Genomic DNA, 19,900 nt, shown 5'->3' with positions numbered 1-19,900 from the left:
CAGCAATGGCAGTAAGAACTGGGAATTAGGCCTAGTCAAAAAAAATTTCCATCCAACCTGTTTTTAACAGAAAACTAGGTTTTCAACTAAAAGTTTTCCATAAAAAGTGTGTTTTCTCAGAGGAAAATTTTGGTGTTTTTTTTTTTTTTAATTGAAAAACCAAATGCCCCCAAAACAAATGTCTTTGGTTTCTGGACAACATTTTTCAGTTTTCAAATTTCTGGTGCAAATCAAAATTTTCTGTGGAAAATTGAGATTAAAATTGTTTTGTTTTTGTCAAAGTTATCGGGGGGGGGGGGGATTTTAGCTGTGCCCACACTCCCAATACAGTTTTAAAATGTTGACACCATGAAAGATAAAGAAAACAAGAATGGTATAGAGAAAGGGGAGCACACAGCAGCCCTGGCATGGGAAGAGAGAATGGGGGAATAGAAAGAGCCTATTGCATCGGGGGAGAATGATGGCATACACAGAATCCCTAGCATGAGAGAGGGTTGGGGAGGGGTTGCAGGGAGCCCCTGAAACAGATGGTGATGGGAGGATGGAATACAAAGAGTTGGGTGGGGGCAAACAAAGGAATACATGGAGCCTTGGGTATGTGCATTGAGCTTGACCTGCAGAAGAAATTAAGCATATGATCCTCCAGTTACAATGCTATCACTGATTACTATGAATTCCTTCTGCATCCTGCCTCACAGAAGCAGGACAGTTCACATATACACTCTGCTCCCCCCAGTCTCTCCCTAAAACTGAGTTTTTGACCTAGGACTCCCGTGTAGACAAATATGCTGTTCTACCAACTTAAGCTTAAAATCAGTTACTGTTTCTACATAATATTTTTGGAACTGCTGGGAAGGAAGTGGTTTAGAAGAACAAAGGGATGGAACGCAAATAGCAATATACAGATATGCAAAGAGCTACATACAAACTGCTCATCTGCAAAAAAATCAGTGTTAACAATAGTGCGCACACTGTACCAGTACTCATTCATATACTTTTGAACAGTTGAAACATATGTTTTGAATGCATCGAGTTTTACATTTGTTTGAAAAGGTTCCCCCGCACCTCAAGTTAGCCAGCCCAGTCAAATTAAGATCAGTCTAGAATGAGATCTCATACTTTTCCCCAATTTTTGTAATATTAGTCTTTAGATGTTAAGACTTGTTCAATTTCTTTTAATCACACACACTCACTGTATTTACATCTACCTAGGATGTTCAGATCTCCCAGAATACATTTGTGTTTTTATTAACTTCTAATGTAACCAGTGGAAAACAGCATTATTTCAAAATTTTCAGAAAAACAAACCCAGATATCCTCAAATACGGACTCACGTGACCAGAAGATAGGTACTTTTGTTAAATGATTTAAATGACAACAAGAATGGAGATAATTTACAAAATCTCTGTATTGTGTAAATGGCGAATAGGAATATAAGAAAAGTAATTTAATTCTACAGCCGTGAGTGCCATGCAACTTTTCAAGCTAAATCCCTATGATTTCAACTCCAATAGGAGATTTTTGTCTCTCTTTATTCTTTGCCAGTCCAGCAGATGGTAGACTGCAGTAACTTACACATCCTATTGATGGTTAGCCTCTGCACCTAGCCAGTTGTAAAATGTCAATTATCTGACGCTTCCATGTATCAATGTCATTGCATGTGTCCCCATATACTGTAATGGTGCTAGTAAATTCCTCTACAGTTTAGGGAGTAACAGTGGACAGGCTGACAAATATGAATGACTTCACTTCCTCTGTATACTTATACAAAATATGTACCTATCCATCAATTACCTGTTTGATCTGTATTGTATATGCACACCTGCAAGCCCTCTAACACTTATCTATACCGAGGAAGAATGTGGAACAAAAGGAATTGAAGATGAGAAAGAGGTTTCTCCCTTTGCTGCCCATCATCAACCTGATTATCCTTGTCCTTGATGAGACAAGAGAAACAGATTCATTGCTCCAGTAAGAAAGCAATTTCTAGAACTATAGAAAAAGGCTCTGATCTTGCAACTTACATTGCAGACACATGCAGGGGTCCAGCTACAAAGAGTCATCAATTTCAATAAGGAGCCACCTGTAGTTAGTTGCAGAATTAGGGCCCAGTCTATCTATCCAGGTATCCTACTCTCTCCCCCCCCCCATTAGAATGACTAAACAGTAGCAAGTTGCAGCCATTTTTCAAGCCCTTGCAAGACCGCCACAAAGCTTTTTAATACACCCAACAAAGAACTTTGACTAATTCTTCCTCTTAGAACAAAGCACAGTTTGAACAACAAGGAAAGTTTACCATGTGTAAAATAAACCCTTTGTACAGAAAGCCAAAGATAATTAGTGTGGTTAAGACTATTTTCAATCCCAAAGAACTTTTCAAATTCAAGCCCTGGACAACAGAAGAAGAGAATTCTAGTTTTAGGGTTGGAGGTTGTTTTCCGTTTTCCCTCCCTCCCTCCCTCTTTAGAAACACACACACACCCACCCACCCTTTGGAAAGTATTTTTTTTTAATCTTTCCCTCTTTTGCCCCTAGATAGTGCTGCTCCCTGGCAGCAGCTGCATGACACAGGGGTTTCTTTCACTGCAAATAAAAACCCACAGCACTGAGTCTCAGAGCCCAGGTCAACTGACTCATGCTCGTGGGGTTTGTGCTGTGGGGTGAAAAACAGCAGTATAGACATTCGTGCTTGGGCTGGAGCCCAGGCTTTGAAACCCAGTGAGTGGGGAGGGTCAACTGACCCAGGCTCCGAGACTCGGTGCTGTGGTTTTTCTTTGCAGCGTAGATATATCCAAATATGAGATACTACCTGGAGGTTACGGCCCAATAGCTACAGGTGTGATCAGCAGCAGCTGAAGAGACAATCTGATACCTGATTACACCCTCACTCCCCCTGCTTTATGAGGAAAATCAAGACCCTGGCAAAGCTGGTGAGCCAATAGGAAGTTATGGGGGCAGAGGGATGAGGCCCAAAGAAGGAGAGTTAATGTTGGAGTAAGCAGCCCCCCATTTATCATGGAGGGCTAGGTAGGATTTGAGTGGAAGCTACTAGCAGAGCAATGAGGCCATGAGGGCAAGTTGGTGAGTGGAGAGAGGAAGAATATTTCAAGGAGGACACCAGGGAGGAAGAGAATGGTAATGTACCCCATCAAGTCATCTCTGACCAGCTCTGCTCCCTTCCTCTCCCACTGCCCCCTGTTCATTTCCCCTTCCTAGGTTTCACTGGCCTACTCAGCAACATCCATCCCCTCCCAGCTCCAGAGTTCTTCTAGGAGCCGACCTACCCTGAAGTCTTTGTCTGCTCTGCTTCCCTCTAGATAACCCTCCGTAATAACTGAATTAGCTGATGAAGCTGCAGCCCCCAGATGTGGATGCCTCCCATGCAGGAGTGAACCAAAAGTGGCAAATTATCTTCCATGAACCAACTATCAAACAAACCAAACAAAAGACACTCTCGTTAACTTACCTTACTCCTCTTGTTCCGGTGGAGTACCAGAGTTGACTGGAGAGCACTCTGCGGTTGATTTAGCTGGTCTTCACTAGACCTGCTAAATTGACCCCCACTCCATCAATCGCAGAAGCGTCGATCTCTGGTAAGTGTAGACATGACCCTAGTATCTCACCCTCTAAAATGGATTGTTCGTCTGTTCTCTCAAGGGAGGCAGAGAAAGGTTAACCTGGAACTTTCAGTCTACATACAGGTCTAGGGCAAAGAGACATCTGCAATTTTCCCCCAGAGCAGTGCAACAGAAGTACTTGTGGGCACACGAGAGCCAAATACCTGAGGGTGCACGTCACTATCACAGTGAGTAATGTATAATTAACTTGAAAACTCAGTTAAAGAAAATTATGGACAAATAGCACCATTTACAGTGTCATTAGTCAAGTGCCATCTTGGCCACATGAAAACTACTCAACAAATTAAACCAACAGAAAAGATTCTTTGAGAGAAGACAAATCTTAGTGATAAAAGTGAATACATATAGACTTACAGGTTCTTGTGTTTCTGCTTCATCCCAGGCTCCCCAGCCATCATCTTCCCAGTTTTGTGATTTATCTACTTTAAACAAAAAGATAAAAAATCATGAAACTACATCATCGAGAAGGAAATAATTAATTATGAAGGACATTTTCCCCCTATGCATCACAGTTTATATCAGACCTATAGCTGCTTGGTACAGCTAAGAATAAAGGCAATCAACACATGCATCCTGAAACATAAGATGCAGCATGCTGTATTTTTCATGAAAGTGATATTTATATTTATTTTTAACACTTCATAAGTATAATTTCTAAATACAAGATAAAGATGTGGTCTAGGCACAGGATTGGGAGCAGAGAACATCAGAATCTAAATCCCAGTTCAGACTCACTCCACCTATAATTCTGAGCAAGTAAATCAATCCCTCAATGGGGCCTCTTGGTGCTATGGCAATACAAATAATAGACAAAGCAACTTCATTTTTTCTCAGCTTCCACATATGCCATATGAGGAGCAACACCAACGTATTGTGAAGAGTAATTTGCTAATTTCTGTAAAACAACCTGAAGCTGACAAAAATTACAAGTGGTAATATCTTTTATTGGACCAACTTCTGTTGGTGGAAAGGACAAGTTTTCAAACTACACAGAGCTCCTCCTCAGGTCTGGAGAAGGTAACCAGAGTGTCCCAGCTAAATATAAGGTGGGACAGATTGTGAAACATAAACAGCTCAGGCATGCTGTAGGAGACTACTTAGAATAAAGGGGGCAATTAAGGGTAGCAGGCAGTAAGGTGCATTACGAATTTTTGTTATGAGCCATAAAACCAGTGTCTCTGCTAAGTCCATGATTTTTAGGGTCCAGAAGAGTTATGAATTTAAGTTTGCAGGCTTCCTTAGAGGATGAGGACTGAGATCAAATATGGAGAGAGAGCTTTGTGAAAAGTGTGTTTTTCTTTTATAATTTTTCTGTCTGAGTTCATTTCAGAGCATAGTGATTGTCGGTTTTCATTCACATAGTTGTTATTGGGGCATTTGGTGAACTGGACAAGGTACATCACATGTTGGGATAGGTATGTGTGGGACTCATGGATCTTGAAAGGTGTGTTGTGGAGAACACAGATCGTCATACAGTAGAGATATGTCTAGGTTTTGTATCTGTTGTTCTGGTGCTGCTTTGGTGTCCTGGTCCGTGGAGTCCTTGCTTCCAATTATGAGCTTAGCAAGACTGGGGAGCTTTTTAAAGGCCAGAAGAGGGGGTTCAGGAAAGATTTATTTCAGGATTTGGTCCCCACCAAGTATGGGTTGTAATTGTTTGATGATACCCCTGTACCGGCTCCAGGGTGGGGTGATATGTGACAAATAGGCATGTGAGGTCAGTGGGAGGGTTTTTCCTCCTCATATCCTGGGACCAACACTGCAGACAACAATGGATAATATTGCATTTTGCCGTTTAAAATGGAAACTTCACAACATGAAGAAGGAACCCAGACTAAACAGCGACATCCACTGCCTAAGCAGACGGAAGAAACAAACACCATCCCCAGAGGATTCACCATCTATAACCCTCTGACCACTCATACAACTCCAAATGTGCTGAAGGACCTGCAGAAGCTCCGCAGAAGGACCTCAGAAAAACTGAGAAACCATCTCTCCTGAACCTTACATACTCCAGAAGAGACTACCTCAAAACAAGAAATCACCACCTGTTCCCACACACTGGAAGAAAAAAAACTCAGGAAATCTGGAGAACATGCAGGAAACTCGAAACAACTATAAAAAACCTGATGACAGCAATCCAACGCAAAAACAAAAAGTGAAACCAACTACAACAACTCCACAACCAACAGACCACCACCTCCTGGAGAAACTACAACACCAGGACCCATCACATGGACACACCAACGTCATCAATTTATCAAGACTGTTCCTAATCTGAACTGACGTATCTACTCTGCAAGGGATTGAACTTCTGCCCTACCACTGAACCTAATAACATACTAAGAGAGAGTATACGTGAGTATATATATTCTCCATACATGTGGAGAACTAGAAGAATTCTTCCTTTCATCAGCCTCAAGGAATTCTTTCACAACTACCATATCCCTACCAAGAGTCGTCAAAAAGAGTCAACCTGCATCCCCAGAGATCACAAGCGACAGTTGGGCAGATCGAAAACGCACTGGGCAGATCCCACGACAAAATTTCTTTGGTCAGAAATGGAAAGAACGTGCTTGCAACAAAACAGAATGGTGTGGCATCGACTTGTATTCATGGACGGACAGACAAGGACAAGCCAGACAAAGGTGATTATGGTATTTTCTGTCTTACTATCTAGCCCTTTCCCAATGATTCCTAATATTCTGTTAGGGTTTTGTTTTTTTGTTTTTTTTTTGACTGCCCCTGCACATTGAGCGGATGTAGTGATTGTTTGGCAGGCTTCCTGCTTCTGATGTACTTAAAATATTTTTTGCTGTTAGTTTTTTAGTCTTTGACTAGTTGCTCTTCAAATTCTTTTTTGGCCAGCCTAATTATATTTTTACACTTGACTTGCCAGAGTTTATGCGCCTTTCTATTTTCCTCCGTAGGATTTAACTTACAATTTTTATAGGATGCTTTTTGCCTCTAACCGCTTCTTTTACTCTGTTCAGCCATGGTGGCACTTTTTTGATCCTCTAAGTTTTTTAATTTGGGGGTATACATTTAATTTGAGCCTCTATTATGCTGTTTTTAAGTATTTTCCATGCAACTTTCAGAAATTTCACTTTTGTGACTGTACCTTTTAATTTCCCTTTAACTAGCTCTCTCATTTTTGCATAGTTCCCCTTTCTGAAGTTAAATGCTACCTTGGTGGGCTTCTTTGGTGTGTCCTCTGTCACCCCCCAAGGATGTTAAATTTAATTATATTATGGTTGATGTTACCCAGGTGCTTTAACTATATTCACCTCTTGCACCAGATCTTGATTTAGTCCTATGTGGAACTCAGGAATTGCCTCTCCCACTGTGGGTCCCAGGACTAGCTGCTTCAAGAAGCAGCCATTTATGGTGTCAAGAAACTTTATTTCTTCATCCCATCCTGAGGTGACATGTACCCAGTCAATATGGGGCTAGTTGAAATCCCTTATTAATTATTATTAGAAAATTTTCTATTTTTCTCTCTAATCTCCTGGTGCATTTCACAGTCACCATCACCATCCTGGTCAGTATAACCCTATTGCTATATTCTTATTATTCAAGCATGGGAATTCTATCCATAGAGACTCTATGGTACAGTTTGATTCACTTAAGATTTTTTTTACTGTATTTGACTATGCTTTCTTTCATATATAGTGCCATTCCCCCACCAGTATGACCTACTGTGTCATTCCTATATATTTTGTACCCTGGTAGAAAAAGGAAGATTAGAGAGGAGGAGGAGTAATTTCTTGGTGTTAGTTTGGAGGAGGGGGGTTATAAAGGATGATTGGTAGCTTAAAGAAATTCAGAAAACAAACTGCCACCTACAGTTTTAGGGTTTTCTCATGGGAAAATGTTTGGCAGGAGGCCATGTAGTAGTTAGAGCAGGGACCTGGAAGTTATGGCTCCTGAATTCAATCACAGACTCAGTTACTGACTCAGTGTGACCTTGGAAAGTCATTTGCTCTACCTCAGTTTACTCATCTGAAAAATGGGGACATTAATACTTCTATCTCAGTGTGTTATAAGAGTTAATTAGTATTTATAAAGTTCTTTGTGACCCTGGACTGTATTGAAGTGTCAGTGAAATGCAAAACTTACTAGAAATAAAACCCCTCCTTTCAGATTAACACATATGCAAACAAAAATTAGGGGCAATGTCTCATGTGACTGGTAAAGGAGGAATAAGACTACTTTCACCTTTAGATCACTAGTTCAAATATTGACAAGGTAAGCAGTAATCAGAAGTAATTACCAAAAGTTGTCCACTGGCCTAGGTGAGACTATGTCAATACAATTCTTAATACACAGACATGCATATCACAAGGATCATCATCAAATCAGTACCCACTGCTAATAATCTCAGCAAAGCAACTGAACTACTCACTCTCCCTAAGAGTTCTTCAGATCAGGAAAGAAGAATATTGCAAGAGAGCAGTAAACTACATTGATGCTGTCTGTGCTGCTTCTGTTCTCCAGGATCTTTTATCATTACCTTTCATTAACACAAAGGCCATGTCTATACTGCCCCTAACACAAAGTTTAAAGACTATGCCAAAACAGAGTTTAAATTTGGCTGTAATCAAACAACGCTCTGAAACAGTTTGACTAGCCAGATTGGAATGGGCAATGTTCTGCATCCAGTTGCTGTAGCTCTGTTTGGCCCCTTTCACACTGGCCTGTCAACCAAACCAGGTTAGAACCCACTATGGCAACAGCAAAACGAAAAGCATGCTTGCTTATGCACAGTTTTTCAATTCTGGTATTAGGCTACAAATATTTTTAAAAGACAAAACTTGCCAACAGTTTTGCTGAAAAGGCATTTTACCAGGTTAGACCAGAACAAATGTAAACTACAAAGCACACCCACAGATGAACCACCTTTATTAGAATTCAAAAGGTCTCTACCATCTATAAAAGAAAGTGACTCAGTCAGCTTTAGTGAATCAGCACAATTCTGATTTTTCAGGCACTCTTTCATAAGTGACAGTTTTCCAACTGTCAGTTTCTCATCTTGGTTTGTAATCAAGTTTGAGAATTTTCCAGTATATGGATAAATTAAATTAATAAGAAAGAAGGAGTAAAATGTTTTCCATCTGACACTGTGACCACCATTTTGCCACAGGAAGAAAAGAGATTTAGGAAGGAAAAAACACTAACACATGAGATTTTAATTTCTAATTTTTGGAGAGATCTAAACAAAATGCAATTTATATTTGCATTTCATCAACTTAAAATTTTTAAGTTTTTTAAAAAACCCATTAAAATGCCACTGTACAGTCCTGGTGCTCTCTGGAGCAGGGATCCACACCTCTAACACACTGTAGAAAAGTCACCTCGTTGGGGCCAATGTGTTCCCTGCAGAATAGCCCCCAGAATCTTTATGTGGGAACTGGGCCGCTTTTGCATCAGTATGCAGAAGTGATCTACTGGGTGATCTATTATGGTGCCTCCAGTTAATTTGTCAAGGCAGGGCCATGGGGTCCCTCATCTGTGACTAGGGATTAAGGAATATGCTACTACAGTTGCAAAGACTGCCTGCCCTCGAACGTTAATGATTTGCTCAGGGCTTGAAAAAAAGGAGAGGTTACTCACCTTGCAGAGTCACTGGAGTTCTTAAAGATGTGTTCATAAGGGTGCTTCACTTCAGGTGCACATGTGCCCCTGAGCCCTACACATCCTCATGTCCCACACCAATACATAGGGCCACACGAACATACCAGCCTCAGTTCCTTCTCTAACGCAAAGTCTCACAAAGGAATCTCCGAAGCAGAGGGGAAGGAAGGTGGGTCGTGGAGCACCCACAGGGACACATCTTGAACAACTCCAGTAACTGCACAAGGTGAGTAATCTCTCCTTCATGTGGTGTCTCTAAGGGTGCTCCATTTTAGGTGACTCCCAAGCAGTATCCCACAGCAAATAGGGAACTTTGGAACAGAGTCTAATACTAAATACAGAACTGCACTGCGGAGGGCACAGGCTGAACAGACAGCTACCAAAAGTCTAAAATCAAAGGCAGAGGGGGAGCATATACACCTGAAGGGGAGCACCCATAGAGACGTAACTCAAAGAAGACCCCATGCACCTGCTACTGTTATCATCATGTAACAGTTTCACAAGCAAGTGTGGGATGGGGAAACAATGCCAACAAATACTGCAGAATCTAAGCTTTAAATTTCTATTCCTTTTTATTGCAAAAACAAAACCTTGTATTGGTTCACATTCATGAAGTCTTCCCACACATGCATGCAGACCACTCTAGCGCTTTTGCTACTCACAGCTTTCCTAGCTGCAGCAGAGTGAAAGCTAACCAGTCTTGTCAGTTTTCACTGCTGCTGTACAAAACCCTGGCCTCCTCTACAATGTCAATTTTAGGGAAGTCTCACATTTCTGCAGTACCCATGTAGCTTTATCAGAGCTAGCAATGGAGGAAACAAGGGTGTAAACTAGCTGCCAGCGCTTTTAGTACCGTATCCCTCAGACCTACAATATTATGAACAAAGTACATGGCAACCCTAGAACCAGATCAGTTCCACTCTTTTGCTGCTGCAGCTGCTTCAGAAAGCTGAGTTTTCTTGTTCAATGCCACTGTTTCCTCATCTTTCAGATCTGCTTCTGGCTAATAGATGTCCGGCAAAAGCTTCTCCCTCTCCCCCATTAATTTAACTGAGTGGCAGCAAGACAGACAATTTTTTCATCAAAATTAGTGTGTAGTCTGCTGCAGAACCAGTAAAAATAGCATTTCCTTCTGCTAGTCAGCAGCAACATGAACCATTTCATTTTCTAATTCAAAAGCATTAGATCTGTCACCACTACAATCTTCTACGCCTATTTTAAAGGGGTTTATAACTTGACAGGGAATATTTACTTTGGGATGCAATTTAGAATATAAGGATTCACCTTAAACATATATTTTAGAAGAACATTTGAAGAACCAATTACTACCTTGATAATTCTAGGTTTCAGAGTAGCAGCCGTGTTAGTCTGTATTCGCAAAAAGAAAAGGAGTACTTGTGGCACCTTAGAGACTAACCAATTTATCTGAGCATAAACTTTAGTGAGCTACAGCTCACTTCATCGGATTACCTTGATAATATTTTAGTGCAATGACATCATAATTTCTATGAGGTTAATACCTACTATCATGTTGACGGAGTTAGTTATATTTCAGAATGTGAACTATTTACTTAATATAAAATCAAACATAAAATCTACAGGAATAATTCTCATATTGGATAAATATGGTGTCTATTTGTATTTTATAAAGTTCAGAAAGAAAGGAGAGAAAAATACTGACGACAAATCTACTTTGTAGTAGACAAAAGAAATTTCCCATTAATCTAATCTTGCATTTTCTTTCAATTCCTGCCCACACTTGGCACTTTTTCTAGGACTCTGTGTTATTTCTCAGTCCTTACTGGGATTAAGAGTATTTTCCAAACAATACGAGCTGAAAGTTTAACACACACTTGATTTACACTTTCCTCCAAATCTATTAATAAAGATGCTAAATAAAACCAGGCCTTACACGAATCCCTGTAGTATCTTAACTCCATATACTGTGGTTTGTTATTACCCTTTCAGCCTGTTTTCAATCCATGTGACGATGTTCATATCCAAGTAAGAGTATGAGGTACTGTATCAAAGTTTTATTGAACTCAACCTCTATTATCTCTATGGCATTCCCTTTGTCCACAAATTACATAATTCAATTCCCACCACCCAAAAATACAGTTTTTTCTTTAAAATATAATTGCTGTTCAGTATTCATAGGTCATTAGTGTAGCCTTTTATTCTATTTAATGTTAATTATACTCCAGTGGGTTCAGCTCTGGCAGCTACAGTCTCTAGTTCAACAGAGCTATCTCTGTTTGTTCTGGACCTAGAGCCCATAGGAACACATGAAACCTTAGGCAAATAAGTGAAACACACACAATTACAAAAGCATCTATCTTTTAGTAGTTTTATTAAAGTTATCAATGAAGTTATAAATGTCACAGCATATACAATTCCTAAATCTAAGTACCATGTACAAATTAAACCTACAGACATACTGACATAGTCCTAGATGGCGTTAAGAGTCTGTTGGCCCTCTCATAGATTGATCATCAATATGGGAGTGGTCCCAGCTGGAGTTTCCCATAGGAAGATCAATTTTCCTGCTCTGAGCAACCATTTTTAATATTGTGATTCTGTCTATACCTACATTATGCGTAAGTACATGAAAGTGTCAACCCTCTCTTTCTTATTGGTCTGTGTCCCCTAGAAACACAAGGGACCCCGAATTCTATAGGCTGTGTAGGTTCTCATTAACATTGATGTACCACCTTTATCTTCAAAAAGAAAAGGAGTACTTGTGACACCTTAGAGACTAACAAATTTATTTGAGCATAAGCCTTTGTGAGCTATAGCTCACTTCATCGGATGCATGCAGTTTTTCCACTGCTTGCATCTAATGAAGTGGCTTATGCTCAAATAAATTTGGTAGTCTCTAAGGTGCCACAAGTACTCCTTTTCTTTTTGCGGATACAGACAAACTCGGCTGCTACTCTGACACCTTTATCTTATGGTTAAGGCATATGTTGGAGACATTATTTGTTGTTACAGCTTTTTATAATTTAAATTTAATTTTCGGAGCTACACTTTCGCACTATTACCAGTTGGTATCTCTTTTTCCAAAATCTTTTGGGTTATTTCTCGGTCACTGACTTACACCATCATTTCTTGTCTCCAAGGCCTAAAATAGCTGAGCTAAAGTCTTGCAGGCCTCAGCCCACAGTTTCTTACGTTTCAGCTTGTCTTACTCATGTCTACTACTTGGTTCCCCTAAATACTGATCAATCTTACACTTTTATAACTCTACAAATCAATTCTAATTAACATACAATGAATAGATGGTATATTGATTAATCATAACATCACACAATAAATGGATACTAAGCTAAAATCATTGGCTACATTATCCTCTGGGTTCTAACAGATTCCATACACATTTTAGTAGGGACTGATGCTAGGTCTACGAGATAGCAATTGCCAAAATCACTTTTTCTTTTTTATGGCCAATACGATATTTGCTTTCTCCTATTTTCTGTATCACTCCAGATCTCCATATCTAATGCAACTGAACAGAGTTTACTAGTAGCAAACAAACTTAGGAAACTTAAACAGAAGAAACTTCTCCAATCTCACTTTAAAGGACACCAACTTCAACAGCCCAAAAAAACAAAACAAATCAGTTAATAGTTTCAGATACATCTTCCTCTGAAACTCTGCTAAATTTTGGAGTTCACAGTCATATACTGTTACTTTAAAAAAAAAAAAATGTTTCACACAGCAGCAGAGGAGAGAAACACCCACATAAAAATGTGGGGGGGAAGTAATCAATTGAACTGGCTAGTTTACTAAGTGGTGTCAAAATGCACAAAAAAAAAATCCCTCTCAAATCTCCTCCACTTACTTGTAACACCTAAAATTACCCAAAATAATAACAAAAACAGGAGCAATCAGATGAAGGAGACTTTAAGATAAAATATAGCTAGATGGTTCCAATCTTTGTAGAAAATATTAAAGGGGGAAAAAAATACATGCGTGTGTATGTATATGTACACACACACACACACTTAGCTGCCATTTATTCTGCTGTATATTAATCCTTCAATTCTGCAGTTAATTATATGACATTTCTTAACACAGATTTTATTACCGTGACCAATATCTGGCTCATTTTATCACATTATACGATAGTTTATAATATACAATTGCACATAAATGAAAAATTTATTGGATTCATATTGTGTTGTATAAAGAAGACAATGATTGCAGCTATTATTTTCTGATCAAGCCAACACAATCCCACATCACCACTGCTAGCTGTCAGATTAAATAGAGTACAAATAGCTATTCCCAATATACATACACTTGTTAAATGATACACAGCAGTTTTCAAAACCAATTAAATACCACTATGCTCAAGGTCTAGAAAGGATTTATGTTTCATTATTAGTGTTAACTTTAGCCTGGGAGCGTCATACTTATAAGCCAACAAATACTGCAGAATATAAACTTTAAATTTCTATCCCTTTTTATTGCAAATAAAACACTGTATTGGTTCACATTCATGAGGTCTTCCCATGCACACATAAAGACCGGTCTAATGCATTTGCTGTTGCTACACACAGCTTTCCCAATCTACAGCATAATGGGTGAGGGAAAAATTGGGAAGAGACAAACATGGGAAAAGGCATAGCTACTCCAGTTCTAGTGTGGAAGGAGAGGGAGCCAAGAAATAGCATGATTTCAAATAAAGAGAATCAGAACAGAAGGGTGCAAACAATGGAACAAAAAAAATAAATGTAAAGAGAGGAAATGGAACAAACAAGTAAAAGAAAGCGCCACACAGGAACCCCATAATTTTAAGTTAGTAAACAGTAGGAGAGTTTCTAGATTTTTATAGTACTTTCTTGGCAGACATCCTGGTGTGGTAAGTTTTAGGAAAAAAGGATTGCAAGATGGTGTTGCTACATAGAATTTGTCTCACACTGCTTCAAAATGTGATTGTCGACTAGGTATATTCATACCTTAAATGCCATAACAGCGAGTAATTTTGTCTGCTGGTTAAGGACTGCGATGAAAGAGAGAATAGGAAAGGGTTTCAGATGTATGAAAGAAAGACACAAACTTGGGAATCGGAGTAAAGATTTTTGCAAAATGGGCAGCAGCCACCCAGCTCCATGACTCATTAAGAATATCAATAGCCAGCCTACCAGTTAGCAAGCAAAACATCCAGATGAGCTAAAGAATTTTTCCATTGCAGATGTGCATCTTTTTGGATATCAGGCTACCTGAATATTTACAAGAAAGTGATAGCATTAATCTGTGTAGGCCCCAAAATTCACAATAAAGAAGGCTATATTCAATGCAATACATAGCTTCCTATGCCTTGAATAATTTCATACATTTGGGTTGACAACCAAAATTATTATTTATTTTGCAACGTACTGTTAAAGAGTCTGGTGTTTTTGTTTTTTGGGGTTTTTTTTTTTGCATTTGTGTATGTACATATTACATAGTACACCTCTACCCCGATATAACGCGGTCCTCAGGAGCCAAAAAAACTTACCGCGTAATAGGTGAAACTGTGTTATATCAAACTTGCTTTGGCCTCGAGCATTTCCATTATTAATAGTCACTTCCCGCCCCCAACTGACCCCTCAGAACCCCTGACCCATCCAAACCCCCCTGCTCCCTGTCCCCTGACTGTCCCGACCCCTATCCACACCCCTGCCCCCTGACAGGCCCTATCCAACACCCCTGTTTCCCGCCCCCTGACCACCCCGCCCCCAGAACCTCCGAACCATCCAACACCCCCTGCTCCCTGTCCCCTGACCGCCCCCCAAGACCCTCTGCCCCTTATCCAACCCCTTGGCCCCGGCCCGGCACCCTTAACATGCCACTCAGAGCAGCATGTCGGAGCCAGACATGCTGACACGCTGATCCGCGGGAGAGCGCAGCCCCGCCCCCCAGAGTGCTGCTTTACCACATTATATCTGAATTCGTGTTATATCAAGTCACGTTATATCAGGGGTAGAGGTGTATATTCCTAGGATCCTGCATAGGTTTCACTTTTCTAAAATGAAAGTAAGCTTGAGAACCTTAACAAATTGTCACTGTTTTAAAATATACTGTACTCTATGTATAAGTAAGTGCTGGACTCTGTGGTTAAATAATAGAATCTTAGTTTCCGGATCTCTTATTTCTGTCTTTTTTCTCTTGCTTCTTCCTCTGCTGGCAGTTTTCTCAGGCCTCCAGAAAGAATTACACCATTTGGATCATTCCCTTCCTCCTCATGGGATATTTTGCCTTTCTTTTCTTTTGTACATATCTAAAGTGCACATTTGATTGAAGGCCTGGTGAGTCCTGAAGGTTTAGCAATAGAGATCAAACCTTCACTTCACGTGTGGAGTCACTGACTTAAAAGTGCTTAAGTATATGTTTAATTTTAAGAAGAATTTGACTTAAGCACATGCTTGAGCACTTTTCTGAATCTAAGGCGTGGCAAAGAAAGGTCTTTTCTACGCCCCTTTACTCATGCCCTTTTTTAAACATTGCCATTTTGCACAAAAATAACCCTACCAGAGATAAGGGGGAAAAGGGATAATGGAGGAAAGAATGAAAAGCTGTATTTTATAAGCTCCTGGTGGAGCAGTGCCTCCTCTTAATTCACCAGACCATCAGCTGTCAGCTTTTTCCCACATTCCCCCACTCCAAGAAAGTTTTGGAAACAGGAGGAAAGCATTTCCCAGAATCATCTATATCAATTCAACGTTTTCTCTAAATCATAGCATTAGTCCAAGAGAGAGAGACAAGCAATGACTACAGTATCTATGGGCTCCAATTCAAAATAATTGCTCAAAGAAACCCACAGCTTAACCTTTCAGTTTATTAGGTAGAAATTTAGACATAACGCAGAGTCTTGGAGAAGCAACAGTACGTGGAAAGTCGCATTATTTTCTGCTGTCAGATAAGGCTTTTTTTTTTTTAAATTAAAAGATAAACCATCTCCATGAAGCATTTGTAATAACATCTCCCCTTTGCCAAAGATGTAGAAGCCAAGCACAGCTGTTCCAGCATACCTAGTTTATATTCCTATGTGCAATTCACCCCAAAATTATCTATGTAGGCACTTTTATTCATCTACATTTATGCCATCCTAACCTGGCCTGCAGGGTCAACGAATACACATACCAATCCAAGAAACATTAGTTGGACTACCCGCGCATCTTTTGAGTTATACTTCTTCGGTGGATACCACCACCTCAAGAGTGCAGTAAGCATTTTTATACATAAATCTGCTGAGATGCAGGTGCCAAACAGAATACCTTGAATACGACGTATAACTTATTACAATTGAGAAACAATGTCAGACTACACTATGCATAAATCTTCAAGAAATTAGGCTCTAATCATAATGGACCTGACTTTTCACTGCACAGCAACTTGTGCAGTTATTTATGATTTGCAAAATGAGGATATAACACTATAGCTGAACCACTCGGTGATAAAGACCATAATGTTATAGCTGAACCACTGAGTAACAGCGACCATAATGTAATTAAATGTAGGGGGGAAAATACCAAAAAAACCCACAACAATAGCATCTAACTTCCAAAAGCGGGACTACACAAAATGAGGAAAGTAGTTAAATGGAAATTAAATTAATCACAACAGTAAAATGCCTGCAAGATGTACAGCAACTATTTAAAAAACACCATAATAGAGGCTCAAACTAAATGTATACCCCAAAAACAGTAAGAGGACCAAAAAATTGCCAACATGGCTAAACAGAGTAAAAGAGGTGGTTAGAGTCAAAAAGACATCCTTTAAGAACTGGAAATCAAATCCTACTGAGGAAAATAGAAAGGAGCATAAACTCTGGCAACTCAAGGGTAAAAGTATAATTAGGTAGGCCAAAACAAATTTGAAGAACTAGCAAAAGACAAAAAAAAGAACAGCAAAATATTTAAGTACATCAGAAGCAGGAAGCCTGCCAAACGATCAGTGGAGCCACTGGACAATCGAGGTCTTGAAGGAGCACTCAAAGGAGACAAGGTCATTGCGGTGAAGCTAAATTAATTCTGTGTGTTAGTCTTCACTGCAGAGGCTGTGAGGAAGAATCCAACACCTGAGCCATTCTTTTTAGGTGACAAATCTGAGGAACTGTCCCAGATTGAGGTGTCAGTAAAGGAGGCTTTGGAACAAACGGATACATTAAACAGTAATAAGTCACCAGGACCAGATGGTATTCACCCAAGAGTTCTGAAGGAACTCAAATATGAAAATGCAGAACTACCAACTGTGGTTTGTAACTGCTTGATTACATCAGGCTCTGTACCAGATGCTGGAGGATAGGTAACAAGACACCAAATTTTAAAAAAGACTCCATATGTGATCCTGGCAATTGCAGGCCGGTAAGCCTAACTTCAGCACCAGTCAAATTGACTGAAATGAGAGTAAAGGGCAGAATTATCAGACTCATAGATGAACATGATATGTTGGGAAAGAGTCAACATGGCTTTTGTAAAGGGAAATCATGCCTCGCCAATCTATTAGAATTCTTTGATGTGGTCAACAAACATGTGAACAAAGGGGATCCAGTGGATATAATGTACCTGGACTTTTAGAAAGCCTTTGCTTAAGAGCCTTTGGTGAGGGACCTTGTCAAAGTAAGCAGTCATGGGATAAGAGGCCAGGTCTTCTCACCAATGAGTAATTGATTAAAAGACAGGAAACAAAGGGAAGGAATAAATGGAATGGAGATATGTAAATAGTGATGTCCCCCAAGGATCTGTATTGGGACCAGTCCAGGTCAACATATTCATAAATGAATACAGAAAAGGGGTAAACAGTGAGGTGGCAAAATTTGCAGATGATACAAAATTACTCCCGATAGTTAAATCCAAATCTGACTGCAAAGAGTTACAAAGGGATCTCAGAAAACTGGGTGACTGGGCACCAAAATGTCAGATGAAATTCAATGTTGATAAATGCAAAGCAATGTACATTGGAAAACACAATACCAACTATACATATAATACTCCTGAGGACATTCTGCACCAAAAAAAATAAAAATTCTGTGCACAATATTTTAAAATTCTGCAAACTTTATTTGTGAAATAAATGTGGAGGCTCCAGCATGGCATTGGGGAGCACAGGCCACTGGCTGCACAGAGGTGGGAGATCACTGTGCAGCTCCACCCTGACACAGACTCAGTGGTGAGGCTGCACCCAACCCTGACAGCACAAGGACTGGATCTGCCCCAGAAACACCCCAGGGCCCTGCCCCTCTGTGCCAGGCTCAGCAAGGCAGGACCCAAGTGTGGAGGGGCTTCGTGGGAGGGGGATCCAGATGTGGGTTCAGAGGGTTCTGTTTGGGGCAATCTGAGTGTGGGCGGCTCAGTGGGGGATCCAGGTGCAGGGTGCTAGAGGGGTTCTGGGTGCAATGGCAATGGGACTCTGCAGGGGGGTCCAGGTGAAGGTGGTTGAAGCTCAGCGGGGGCACAGTGTGTGTGTGTGGCAGGTCCTGGGTGTGGTGGATAGAGCTTGGCGGGGGGGCTGGGTGTGGAGGGCTCAGTGCGGGGTCCAGATGTTGGTGGAGTAGGGCTAAGTGGGGTGGGGATCCAGGTGCAGCTGACTGGGGCTCAATAGGATGGGGATCTGGGTGCGGGTGACTCGTCGGGGTGGTCCAGGTGCAGGGGGAGTGAGGCTCATCGGGGGGAGGTTTTCGTTGTGGGGGGTTGAGGCTCTATGGGAGGGTCTGGGTATGAAAGGTTCTGGATTCACAGGTGTTGGGCAGATGGGGGAGCAGCTCCCCGTACAGTGATCCCTCCCACTGCACCTAAGGAGCAATGGGTGCAGGAAGCACAGGGGGGTGTGGAGTTTGCAGAGCTTCCTAGAGCCAGGCGAGAAATCTCGGGGTGGGTCTGACACAACCCGGATGCCTTGTAGGGGGAAGAGGAAGTCCCATCCTCCCCTGCCCAGCCAGGACTAGCAGCTGAGCCAGGCACAGGGTAGGAGGCACCAGCTGGGTCTTCCCCAGTACCACCCACTACCCCACAGTGATTTACCTCTATGCCGGCTGCCCTAGGCATCGAAAACATTCTGCTGGTGAGGCTTGTGGCTTTCCTTTGCTTCCCCGTCAGAAAGTCATTTTTCTGAAGGGAAGCAAAGAAATCTGCGGGGGACATAAATTCTGCACATGTGCGGTGGCGCAGAATTCACCCATGAGTAAAATGATGGGGTCTAAATGAGCTGTTTCCACTCATGGAGAGTCTCCGTGGATAGTTCTCTGAAAACTTCTTTTCAGTGTGCAGCAGCAGTCAGAAATGCTAACAGAATATTAGGAACCATTAGGAAAGGGATAGATAAGACGACAGATAATATCATAATGCCACTATATAAATCCATTGTATACCCAGTCCTTGAACACTGCATGCAGTTCTGGTTGCCCATCTCAAAACAAGTATATTAGAACTGGAAAAAGTACAGAGAAGGCAACGAAAATTATTAGGGGTATGGAATAGCATCCATTTGAGGAGAGATTACGAAGACTGGGACTGTTCATCTTAGAAAAGAGATGACAGGGGATATCATAGAGGTCTATAAATGAATGGTGGGGAGTAAATAAGTGTTACTTACCCCTTCCCACAACACACAAACGAGGGGTCACCAAATGAAATTAATAGGCA

General features: G+C 40.8%; 1 protein-coding gene across 9 annotated transcripts in view; it reads right to left on the bottom strand.

Annotated features, from left to right (window-relative positions):
- Positions 1-19,900, bottom strand: part of RAB3GAP2 (RAB3 GTPase activating non-catalytic protein subunit 2) — a 73,531-nt gene that overhangs the window by 48,447 nt on the left and 5,184 nt on the right. For 5 of the 9 annotated variants that reach the window (XM_037895694.1, XM_037895698.1, XM_037895696.1 and 2 more), the window contains one exon: positions 3,993-4,060. In XM_037895694.1, coding sequence (XP_037751622.1) covers positions 3,993-4,060 — 68 coding nt within the window. The remainder of the gene's footprint in view (positions 1-3,992; positions 4,061-19,900) is intronic. The other 4 variants (XM_037895700.2, XM_037895695.1, XM_037895697.1 and 1 more) reach the window with 1 other exon arrangement.

Source organism: Chelonia mydas, chromosome 3, assembly GCF_015237465.2.
Source record: "Chelonia mydas isolate rCheMyd1 chromosome 3, rCheMyd1.pri.v2, whole genome shotgun sequence".
In the NCBI taxonomy this organism is placed as follows: domain Eukaryota; kingdom Metazoa; phylum Chordata; order Testudines; family Cheloniidae; genus Chelonia; species Chelonia mydas.
Note: the sequence above shows the minus strand (reverse complement) of the source record. Positions and strands in the feature narration are given on the sequence as shown.